The sequence below is a fragment of the Scyliorhinus torazame genome, chromosome 10 (assembly GCF_047496885.1).
Source record: "Scyliorhinus torazame isolate Kashiwa2021f chromosome 10, sScyTor2.1, whole genome shotgun sequence".
In the NCBI taxonomy this organism is placed as follows: domain Eukaryota; kingdom Metazoa; phylum Chordata; class Chondrichthyes; order Carcharhiniformes; family Scyliorhinidae; genus Scyliorhinus; species Scyliorhinus torazame.
In genome coordinates this window covers 1539582-1552331 of record NC_092716.1, presented here as the reverse complement: position 1 = coordinate 1552331, position 12750 = coordinate 1539582, and the positions used below count along the sequence as shown (strand labels likewise).

The following is a 12750-nucleotide window of genomic DNA, read 5'->3' as shown; positions in this document are numbered from 1 at the left end:
TAATGTAAGTTTTTGGTTTCTCTGTGTGGTGTTCGTTGCCTCCTGCTCCCCTTCCTTGTTACACAATGTTTCTTTCTCTCCTATGGCTCTCTCGTTATGTTGAACTTTTGTCCAGCGCCTCATTTGAGGTATTTGGTTCCTTGTGCTCTCTTTTTCATTTCACCTTTTTTGTTGTTCACATTGTTTTAGAATTATTTCATTTGAAGTGTGTTTTTTTCTGTGTTTGTCTGTAAAGCACCTTTGGGCTGTTAATGGTGCTGAAGCTGTTGAAGGTGTGAGTGCACCTTGATTAATCTGCCTCTGACTCACATCCTGTCCAGTAGAATGGCAGACAGGAGAAGTACGAAGGAATCCCTTCAGATATTTTGCCTGTTACCAGGACTGATAGAGAAAATGAAACTGCCAAACAAATTGCGTTTCTCACCCGTCTCGTTTCTTTCCTTCCAAGGTTTGGGACTATCTGCTGAAAACTGATAACACAGAAGCTCCACGAGTCAATTTGTTCATGGCAGTACCTACTATATACGCCAAACTCATCGAGTACCATACCAAACACTTCACACAGAACCATGTAAAGGACTTTATATACAGTGTGTGCCAGAGCAACATCAGGTAAAAGAAGAATCTTGGTCACCAGGAGTAGGATTTTGGCTGAAGTACCTAAAGTCAATTTAACAGACAACACCAAGTCTTGCACTGGTTTAATTCACATCATTAAGTGTTAAATGAGGTTAACTCACATCACTCGGTGTCACAAAAGGTTTGAATAACACAATTGTGGAATAATACATCACAGAATCAGGCAATTCGGCCATTGAGGCTTCCACTTCATTTTGGACAGCGATTTGGTTAACCCACTGATCCTTTCTTTCCACACAGCACTGCAATATTGCTCTTTAATCTGTAATCATCAGCCTGTTGGAAAGTGCATTCCAAATCCCATCCACTCATTCGATTAAAGAAAGTTATTCTCTTGTTGCCTAGGATTCTTTTGCTAATTTCATCAAATCTGTATCCCGCTGGTTATTGACACTGAAACAATTGTTAACATTTTTTCTTTTTTTGCTCAATCTCGACCTTTCAAGATTTTACCCATGTTTATGTTACTTCTAGACTTGACTCTTCCAACTCTATCTTAGCTGGCTTCCCATCTTCCAGCCTCCATGAACTTGAGGTCAAGGTGGCACAGTGGTTAGCACTGCTGCCTCACAGCATCAGGGACACAGGTTCGTTTCCAGCCTTTGGTGACTGAGAGTTCATTGCATGTTCTCCCCGTGTGTGCGTGGGTTTCCTCCGGGTGCTCCGATTTCCTCCCAGAATCCAAAGATGTGCAGGTTAGGTGGATTGGCCATGCTAAATTGTCCTTAGTGTCCAGGTATGTGCAGGTTATAGGGAAAGGGTGGGGTGAGCAGGGTCGTGCTCTTTCTGAATGTCGGTTCAGACTCGATGGGCCAAATGGCCTCCTTCTGCATGGTAGGAATTCTGTGGATTCTAAAACTGTTCTGCTCATCTCTAACTTGCACTAAGCCCTGTTCTCCCAGTCCTGGGCTCATTGACTCACAAAGAAATATACACAGAAAATAGAGGCAGAAGGAGGCCATTCGGCTCTTCGAGCATGCTCCGCCATTCATCATGAGCATGGCTGATCATCAAGTTCAACACCTTGATCCCACCTGCCCCCAAATCCCTTGATCCTTTTAGCCCCAAGAGCTGGATCTAATTCCTTCTTGAAACCACACAGCATTTTGGCCTCAACTACTTTCTGTGGTAGCGAATTCCACAGATTCACCGCTCTCTGGGTGAAGAAATATCTCCTCTCCTCAGTCCTAAAAGATTTACACCTTATCCTCAAACTATAACCCCTAGTTCTGGTCTCCCCCATCATTAGGAACATTCTTTCTGAATCTTCCCTGTCCAATCCTGTTAGAATTATGTAGTTTCTATGAGATCCCCTCTCAGTCTTCTAAACTCCAATGAATATAATCCTAACCGACTTAGTCTCTCCTTGTATGACAGTCCCGCCATCCCAGGAATCAGCCTGGTAAACCTTCGCTGCTCTCTCTCCACAGCAAGAACATCCTTCCTCAGATAAGGACACCAAAACCGCTCACAATACTCCAGGTGTGGCCTCACCAATGCCCTATCCAATTGCAGTAAAACATCTCTATTCCTCTACTCAAATCCTCTCGCTATGAAGGCCAACATACCATTTGTCTTCTTTACTGCCTGCTGTACCTGCGCGCTTACTTTCAGCGACTGATGCACGAGGACACCAAGGTCTCGCTGAGTATCCGCCTCTCTCAATTTACACCCATTCAAATAATAATCTGCCTTCATATTTTTGCTACCAAAGCGGATAACCTCACATTTATCCACATTATATTGCATCTGCCATGCATGTGCCCACTCACTCAGCCTGTCCAAATCCCACTGAAGCATCTCTGCATCCTCCTCACAGCTCACCCTCCCACCCAACCTTGTATCATCTACAAATTTGGAGATAGCACATTTAGTTCCCTTGTTCAAATCATTAATATATAATGTGAACAGTTGGGGTCCCAGCAAAGATCCCTGCAGTACCCCACTAGTCACTGCCTACCAATCAGAAAAATACCATTTATTCCAACTTTTTGCTTCCTGTCTGCTAACCATCTTTTAATCCATCTCAAGACACTACCCGCAATCCCATGTGCTTTAACTTTACATAGTAATCTGCTAGGTGAGCCTTGTCGAAAGCCTTCTAAAAGTCTAAATAAACCACATCCACCGGTTCTCCCTGGTCAACTCTACTAGTTACATCTTCAAAGAATTCCAGTCGATTTGTCAAGCATGATCTTCCTTTCGTAAATCCATGCCGACTTTAAGACCATAAGACCATAAGACATAGGAGTGGAAGTAAGGCCATTCGGCCCATCGAGTCCACTCCGCCATTCAATCATGGCTGATTTCAACTCCATTTACCCGCTCTCTCGCCATAGCCCTTAATTCCTCGAGAAATCAAGAATTTATCAACTTCTGTCTTAAAGACACTCAACGTCCCGGCCTCCACCGCCCTCTGTGGCAATGAATTCCACAGACCCACCACTCTCTGGCTGAAGAAATTTCTCCTCATCTCTGTTCTAAAGTGACTCCCTTTTATTCTAAGGCTGTGCCCCCGGGTCCTAGTCTCCCCTGCTAATGGAAACAACTTCCCTACATCCACCCTATCTAAGCCATTCATTATCTTGTAAGTTTCTATTAGATCTCCCCTCAACCTCCTAAACTCCAATGAATATAATCCCAGGATCCTCAGACGTTCATCGTATGTTAGGCCTACCATTCCTGGGATCATCCGTGTGAATCTCCGCTGGACCCGCTCCAGTGCCAGTATGTCCTTCCTGAGGTGTGGGGCCCAAAATTGCTCACAGTATTCTAAATGGGGCCTAACTAATGTTTTATAAAGCTTCAGAAGTACATCCCTGCTTTTATATTCCAAGCCTCTTGAGATGAATGACAACATTGCATTTGCTTTCTTAATTACGGAAAGATCTATTGGTACGGACTTTATCCGATTACACCACTGCTTTCCAAATGTTGTGCTATGAAATCCTTGATAATGGACTCTGGCAACTTCCCTACTACCGACGTTAGGCTCACTGGTCTGTAGTTCCCTGTTTTCTATGTCTCCCTTTTTGAATAGCGGGGTCACATTCGCTACCCTCCAATCTGTAGGAACCATTCCAAAGACCAAAGAATTTTGGAAAATGACCACCAATGGGTCTACTATTTCTAGGGCCACTTCCTTAACTACTCTGGGATGAAGATTATCAGGGGATGAAGATTATCAGGCCCTGAAGATCTGTCCACCATCAATCCCATTAATTTCCCCAAAACCATTTCTTTACTAATACTAATTTCCTTCAGCTCTTCACTAAAACTTGTTTTCTCAAAACTTCCGGTACATTATTCATGCCTTTGTGAAGACAGAAGAATTGAGTTCCTCGGCCATTTCTTTGTTCCCCGTTATGAATTTCCACGTTTCTGACTGTAAGGGGCCTACATTAGTTTTTATCAATCTCTTTCTCTTTACATACCAATAGAAACTTTCACAGTCAGTTGTTACGTTCCCCACCAGCTTACTTTCAAATTGTATTTTCCTCTTCTGAATCAATCCCTTGGTCTGCCTGCTGAATTTTAACTGTTCCCAATCCTCAGGTCTATTGCTTTTTCTTGATAATTTGTATGCTGCCTCTTTGAATCTAATACTATCTCTAATTTCCCCTGTAAGCCGTGGTTTGGCCACAGTTCCCTTTCTACCCTTGCGCCAAATAGGAATAAACAACTTTTGGAGTTCACCTATGTGTTCCTTGACTGCTGCAATTGCCTGTCCGCTGTCCTTCCTTTCAGTAATGTTTCCCTTCCCATCATCGCAGTGTGTTGGCATCCACGTTAAGCGACACCTTAATTTTAAAATTGTCGTACTTGTGTTGAAATCTCTCCATAGCCTCGGCCATTCCTTTGTCTGTAAGCTCCTCTATCTCTATAACTCCAAGGTATCTGCCAATCCTGACATCTACAATTGTAATTTCTCCCATTAGCAGCAAGCAATATTATGAATTGACTCCTTCTCATTACATCATACCAAATCAAAGATCGCATGTTCCCGAGTTGGTTTCTCAACACGCTGGTCTAAAAACCCATCTCGAACACACTCCAGAATTAATCTCCTGTAGTATTGCTATTTTTATTTGCCCAATCAATATGTAGATTAAATATGATTACTATAGCATCTTTGTTACATGCATCTCTAGTTTCCAGTTTAATTACATCCCCTCCCTTGCCACTACTACTTGGAGGCTTATAGTCAACTCCCAGTAATGTTTTCTATAAATTCCTATAGTGCAGAAGGAGGCCATTCGGCCCATCAAGTCTGCACCGATTCTCCGAAAGAGCACTCTACCTAGGCCCGCACCCTATCCCCGTAGTCCTGCACACTGTTCATGGCCAATCCACCTAACCTGCACATCTTTGGACTGTGGGAGGAAACCGGAGCACCCGGAGGAAACCCACGCACACACGGGGAGAATGTACAAACTCCACCTCACTAATGTTTTCCGCCTGCAGCAATGGTCCTCGTACTGAAGCTTGAGGAACTCCACTATATTCTTTTATCCAATCTGAAAAACAGCCATAGACCATAGAATTTACAGTGCAGAAGGAGGCCATTCGGCCCATCGAGTCTGCACCGGCTCTTGGAAAGAGCACCCTACACCAGGTCAACACCTCCCCCCTATCCCCATAACCCAGTAACCCCACCCAACACTAAGGGCAATTTTGGACACTAAGGGCAATTTATCATGGCCAATCCACCTAACCTGCACATCTTTGGACTGTGGGAGGAAACCGGAGCACCCGGAGGAAACCCACGCACACACGGGGAGGATGTGCAGACTCCGCACAGACAGTGACCCAAGCCGGAATCGAACCTGGGACCCTGGAGCTGTGAAGCAATTGTGCTATCCACAATGCTACCATGCTGCCCAGATTCATCATCACAACTCTCCGTTTCTGTCTCTGAGCTATTTTTGTGTCCATGCTGATACTGCCCCTTATAGCCTTCAATAACTTCACATCAGTGAGGCTTTGCAGTAAGATAGTTGTTAACTATATTCTCCTTCTTTTGAAGGTTAATGGTTTCAGGATCAGCTGCTCTTCCTGAACCAATCCTAAAGAAATGGAAGGGAATCAGCGGTCACACACTGTTGGAGCGATATGGGATGACCGAGATAGGAATGGCTCTGTCTAACCCAGTGCATGGAGTCCGTGTTCCAGGTAAGCCCAGAGTAAGGTTTTAAAAAAGTGAGCACCTGGGAGCCTGTGATCCAAGAAAATGCCAAGAGTTTTTTATCTTTAATTGGGGTTTGATAGAGTAAACGCTGCAAGATTGTTTCAGTTGGTTGTGGAATCTAAAACATCCGGGAACACTCTCTGGCCAAGGAGACGATCATTTAGAAATAAAATGAGGAAATATGACTTCTCTCAAAGGGTTGTGAATCTTTGGAGTTCTTTACCACAGGAAGTTGTGGGTGCTCCATCAGTGACTGTATTCAGTCTGGGATAGACAGCGGTTTGGTGCGTCAGAGAATCGTGGGTGTTGGGGAGAGGGTGGGAGAGTTGAGACCCATGATACACTCTGATTGTATTGAATGGTGGAGCAGGCTTGACGGCCGTAAGGTCTATTCCTGCTCCCAATTCTGGTGTTCTTGCCCAAAGTGTTTGTGACGGTTTGTATCTTCAGAGACTGGTTTAGGCTCTGGAAGAACCAGTTACTTGCTAGGTTTCTATCAGATTTATGGAGCGCGATCCCCTGGTCGCGTTGGGCTCTCGCTCGTGCGCGGTGCAACCGGTGGGCGCTGGGAGAGGCCTCCCGCCGGTTGGCCAGCAGCCTTCACCCCTTGCAGGATCTCCCCAAGTGACGCAAGGCATCAGAGTCATAAACATGCTGAAAAGGGGCGGGCCCAAACGGTGCCGGACACCAGAATCATCACCACCTTCCAGGAACTCGTCCTGGAGGTGACGGGACTGGCCGAGGGCCGAGCGGTCATCAACGTGGCGGTCGGTGCACACCGCAGAGGTGAGGATCCACCGGACCCCACCCGGAGGGCCTGTCAAACGTGAGTTGTTATTGCCATGCAGACTGACCCATCCCCCCCATTGGCCATACCTCTATTCTCCTGCAGGATCTCCAACCAACGATGCGGCTCAGCCGGGTCGGCCCCTCCCATGACACCCCCGAGGATGCCATGTTCGACACATCTCAGCTGTCATCCTCACCCCTCGCCAGCGCAAATACACACACGTCTGGTGGGAGCGTTAGTGGTCAGGCTTCTGGGGCACAATCTAGTGAGCACGCCACAGTTGCTGATGTACATCAGGCGGAGGCAGGAACCCCCAGGCGGGACAGCACTCGGAGGACCAGCTGGGTCCCAGCCAGGTGCTGAACCTATGGAAGATGCTACCCCTGAGCTGATGGAGATGTTAGGGAGCGGGCGGGGCATTCAGGCGGAGATGTTAGCGACACTCCAGCAGGTCCATGGCCGATTGGAGGAGTCCCAGAGGCTACTGGAGCAGGAGATGGCGCCTGCAATGCGTGGCACCAATGCCAACACTGCTGGGGTGGTGACTGCAGTGGAGAGCCTGGTGCACGACGTCGGCACCATGAGTGAAGGTGTCCAAGGTGTGGTGCACTCAGTGATGGCCATGAGGGCCTCGCTGGACTGTGACTCGCAGCGGAATGTCACCCAGGACCAGACTGAACTTGCTGAGGTTCTGCAGGACATGTCCCGCTCTCAGATGGGAATGGCCGAGGTGCTGCGGAGCTTGTCCCAGTCACAGGTGGGCATGACTGAGACACTGCAGAGCATGGTCTGGTCACTGGGGGATGTGTCCCAGTCATTGAGGAGCATCGCTGAGGGTGTCAACGCCATGGTGCAGAGATTAGGGGGCTGCCAGGGCTGGCAGAGCCAGATGCTGCAGGGGCAGCCGGAGCCCAAACCAGCTGCCCCTTCATCCCAAGGTGAACCCCAGGGCCCTATGGGCACCGAGCGGGAGGAGAGGGTACTGGGTGGCAACCTGAATATGTCCCATGGACTGGTGACGGTGGCCAGCAGCCCACCCGAGTTCTACCCTTCTGACGAGGCCTTGTCTCGAAATCAGCACACGGGACAGGGCGGCACGGCTGTGCCAACACGGGACAGGGCAGCAAGGCTGTGCCATCACGGGACAGGGCGGCACGGCTGTGCCATCACGGGACAGGGCAGCACGGCTGTGCCGACACGGGACAGGGCAGCACGGCTGTGCCGACACGGGACAGGGCAGCACGGCTGTGCCGACACGGGACAGGGCGGCACGGCTGTGCCATCACGGGACAGGGCGGCACGGCTGTGCCATCACGGGACAGGGCAGCACGGCTGTGCCGACACGGGACAGGGCAGCAAGGCTGTGCCAACACGGGACAGGGCGGCACGGCTGTGCCATCACGGGACAGGGCGGCACGGCTGTGCCATCACGGGACAGGGCAGCACGGCTGTGCCATCATGGGACAGGGCAGCACGGCTGTGCCAACACGGGACAGGGCAGCACGGCTGTGCCATCATGGGACAGGGCAGCACGGCTGTGCCAACACGGGACAGGGCAGCACGGCTGTGCCATCATGGGACAGGGCAGCACGGCTGTGCCGACACGGGACAGGGCAGCACGGCTGTGCCAACACGGGACAGGGCAGCACGGCTGTGCCATCATGGGACAGGGCAGCACGGCTGTGCCAACACGGGACAGGGCAGCACGGCTGTGCCAACACGGGACAGGGCAGCACGGCTGTGCCAACACGGGACAGGGCAGCACGGCTGTGCCGACACGGGACAGGGCGGCACGGCTGTGCCGACACGGGACAGGGCGGCACGGCTGTGCCGACACGGGACAGGGCAGCACGGCTGTGCCATCATGGGACAGGGCGGCACGGCTGTGCCGACACGGGACAGGGCAGCACGGCTGTGCCGACACGGGACAGGGCAGCACGGCTGTGCCGACACGGGACAGGGCAGCACGGCTGTGCCAACACGGGACAGGGCAGCACGGCTGTGCCGACACGGGACAGGGCAGCACGGCTGTGCCATCATGGGACAGGGCGGCACGGCTGTGCCGACACGGGACAGGGCAGCACGGCTGTGCCGACACGGGACAGGGCAGCACGGCTGTGCCGACACGGGACAGGGCAGCACGGCTGTGCCAACACGGGACAGGGCGGCACGGCTGTGCCGACACGGGACAGGGCAGCACGGCTGTGCCGACACGGGACAGGGCGGCACGGCTGTGCCGACACGGGACAGGGCGGCACGGCTGTGCCGACAATTCTGCCAGTGGCAAGTGGACTAAGATCTGGAAAATGCAGCATGATGGGGGAAAATATGAAATGTTCAATTTTGGCAGGAAGAATAAAATAACTGCTTATTATCTGATACCTTTCACTGTACCTCGGTACACGTGACAAAATCCAATCCAGAGAAAAAGATCTTTCCTTAAAAAAGAGAAAGTTGGTGTAGCTTTGTTGCAGGAAACTCATTTAGATGACGAGGAGCATCTAAATTTGAAGCAGGATTGGATGTCGCCGTGTTAGTCAACAAAAATGTGCCTTTCAAAGTAGAGAACTGTGTGAAGGACAAGGGGGCTCGATATGTGATAATCGAGGGACTTCTATCTGGGGAAACCTTGTTAATGAATGTGTATAGTCCACCAAACCATTCAATAAGTGAAAGCAAATTACTGCAGATGCTGGAATTTGAAACCAAAAGAGAAAATGCTGGAAAATCTCAGCAGGTCTGGCAGCATCTGTAAGGAGAGAAAAGAGCCAACGTTCGAGTCCAGATGACCACTTGTCAAAGGAGTTGGAAAACCGAGAGGCGATCAGAGCGTCCCGTGCGCGTTGGCCGTGGCGCACAGGTCGTGCAGCCTCCCTAGCCTGCCACCTGACCACACCCCTGGTCGCTGTATAGGCGTCATTTTAGCGGGTCCCCGCTTCGGTCTGTGGCCACCCGATAACCGTCATCAACTGCAACCTCAGTGGGTAACCCCTGTCGCCCGTGGGAGCGTCTTGAACATGTCAGGAATCGTCGAGTGTGTCAGGGTGAAGGCGTTGTGCACACTGCCCGGGTATCGGGCGCAGAGATGAATGATGCACATCTGATGGTACATTTCAGCCGCACGATCATTCAGCGTAAACCCTTTTGGTTGTGTCGAACGGCCTGTCATCTGTAGGGGGGCATGCATCCCGTCAATCACCCCCAAGTCACGATGGCAGCGAATCCCACTGCCCGGGCAGCCTGGTGGGCTCGGTCCACATTGAAGTGGATGTATTGAGCCACCTGGACATACAGGGCCTCTCTGACAGCGCGGATGCACCTGTGCACAAGGTCTGTGAGATCCAGGACAGGACCCTACTCAGCGCCTGGAAGGACCCCATCGTGTAAACGTTTCAGGGCGTCCATCACCTTGATGGCCGGGAGTGGGTGTCCTCCCACGGTGCCGGGTGTTCCATCACCTGGCAGATATGTCGCACTGTCTCCCTGCTCAGCCGGTGTCTGCGACTTCATGCCCGGCCCAGTCATGCAGTGCTGGCAAACACGAGGCCTCATGCAGCACCTCCTTGGTGGCACCTCCTCTGCCTGTTGGGCGGCCGGATCTCCAACCTGGGCGGCTGCCACCTGTCCCGCTGTGGCATGCTCCGCTGTTGCAGCTTCCTCCTGCTCGAGCAGCTCCAACGCAAACAGTCGCAGGGCATCCCACAGGGCTGCAGCGGCCAGCAGGAAGGCCCCCATTGCTGGTTGTATTCCAATTTCTGCAGGGGGTGAAAGCATGGTGCGTACGCTCACGCCCAGCCATGTGCACCGGGCTACATGGTGGACCCGGTTGGCACTGTGGGCTATGTCCCTGCATGTACTCACCCCCCCCCCCCCCCCATCTGTGCACCCCTGGCTGCATCGGTGGCAGGCATCGTGGGGGCCTCTGGCCCTGGCGCCTGGCCCTGCTTCCAGGGGTACCGCAGGCTGGCACTGTCCTCGCCAGGGGTATGCATTGCGGCCCCCATGGGAGCTACAGTGGACATTGCCCTGGGTGGACCGCCAGCAGGTGGCTTCTGGGTTGGGTGTGTGGCAGAGGGTGGAGTGCTTGGGTGGGGGTTGGAGTGGGGTGGGGACACCCATACGGCCGGTGTCACCCATACAGCCGGTGTCACCCATACGGCCGGTGTCACCCATACGGCCGGTGTCACCCATACGGCCGGTGTCACCCATACGGCCGGTGTCACCCATACGGCCGGTGTCACCCATACGGCCGGTGTCACCCATACGGCCGGTGTCACCCATACGGCCGGTGTCACCCATACGGCCGGTGTCACCCATACGGCCGGTGTCACTCTGCACAACCAGGGTCCAAGGTGGGTGGTCAGTGGGGTGCACAGCAAGATGGCTGCCTTGCAGGCCGCGGCAATGGTGGTCCGAGACTGGACACCACTCCAGTCCCGGGGGGGGGGGGGGGGGGCACACAGCCAGCCCGACCAGTGTACAGCCCATGAGCCCACCGTCGTGCCTCTCCGTGTCTTACCCTCATCAGCCATGATGCCAGTTTCACGATTTTCAAAACCACAAGTGAATCTCGACATCGGGAACTTGGACTATCGAAGGGCGAGAATCGTGAAGGCCTCGGAGAATACCAGGGCGGGCCCGCTAATGATACGCAAACAGTGTTTACTGTATGTGCGTTCCGCCTTGACGCTGTTGTCGAGGTGTTGGAGAACTGCGATTTGGCGCCCGCCGCGATTTTGGTGTCGGAACCTATTCTCCGCCCAATCGTGTTTTGCGATTTTGTTGTCAGACAACAGAGAATCCTGGGGGTTTGCACCTGTTTTTGTTGATGGGTATTTACTTTTTAAAAATAAATTCAGAGTACCCAATTAATTTTTTCCAATTAAGGGGCAGTTTAGCGAGGCCAATCCACCTACCCTGCACATCTTTGGGTTGTGGGGGCGAAACCCACACAAACACGGGGAGAATGTGCAAACTCCACACAGACAGTGACCCAGAGCCGGGATCGAACCTGGGACCTCGGCACCGTGAGGCAGCAGTGCTAACCACTGTGCCACCGTGCTGCCCTTTTGATGGGGTATTTACACGATGTTACTGCTTTTTCTGCCTTGTAAGGGGTTCTTCCTTATTTATCAAGGAAGACAGACGGGATTCTCACTGCCCATTGTACCTTGGGGGTTATTACAGGGGGTGGATATTTATTGCCTTTCTGAGAGGGGGTGAAAAGAATTCTCACTGCCGATTGTAACTCAGTGTTTGTCTTGAATCTAGGGGCTGTCGGGACCCCAATGCCTGGGGTCGAGGTGCGCATTGCAATGGAAAACCCCACAAAGAACCATTGCAGCTACACTGTCATTGCTGAGGGGAACAGTACAGAGACGAAGGTGTGGACAGTATAAGCTCACAGTAAAGCTGTGGAATTGCTGTGAATATCTAGTTCATCATTGATGTTGATATTTTAGAGGTAACACTTAATTCTGTAACGATTGCGAGGTAAGGTAACCAACATCATAGAAGTTTACAGCATGGAAACAGGCCCTTCGGCCCAACCAGTCCATGCCGCCCAGTTTTTACCATTAAGCTAGTCCCAGTTGCCCGCACTTGGCCCATAACCCTCTATACCCATCTTACCCATGTAACTATCTAAATGTTTTTTAAAAGACACAATTGTACCCGCCTCTACTACTACCTCTGGCAGCCCATTCCAGACACTCACTACCCTCTGAGTGAAGAAATTGCCCCTCTGGGCCCTTCTGAATCTCTCCCCTCTCACCTTAAACCTATGCCCTCTAGTTTTAGACTCCCCTACCTTTGGGAAAAGATGTTGACTATCTACCTTATCTATGCCCCTCATTATTTTATAGACCTCTATAAGATCACCCCTAAGCCTCCTACGCTCCAAGGAAAAAAGTCCCAGTCTATCCAGCCTCTCCTTATAACTCAAACCATCAAGTCCTGGCAACATCCTAGTAAATCTTTTCTGCACTCTTTCCAGTTTAATAATATCCTTGCTGGGCTTTAGAACATAGAACATAGAACATTACAGCGCAGAACAGGCCCTTCGGCCCTCGATGTTGCGCCGACCTGTGAAACCACTCTAAAGCCCATCTACACGATTCCCTTATCGTCCATA

At 51.4% G+C, this 12750-nt stretch overlaps 1 protein-coding gene across 10 annotated transcripts in view; it reads left to right on the top strand.

Annotated features, from left to right (window-relative positions):
- acsf3 (acyl-CoA synthetase family member 3) overlaps nucleotides 1-12750 on the top strand; it is a 125536-nt gene that overhangs the window by 32739 nt on the left and 80047 nt on the right. For all 10 annotated transcript variants that reach the window (XM_072517720.1, XM_072517723.1, XM_072517722.1 and 7 more), the window contains exons 4-6: nucleotides 449-612; nucleotides 5666-5811; nucleotides 11889-12001. In XM_072517720.1, coding sequence (XP_072373821.1) covers nucleotides 449-612; nucleotides 5666-5811; nucleotides 11889-12001 — 423 coding nt within the window. The remainder of the gene's footprint in view (nucleotides 1-448; nucleotides 613-5665; nucleotides 5812-11888; nucleotides 12002-12750) is intronic.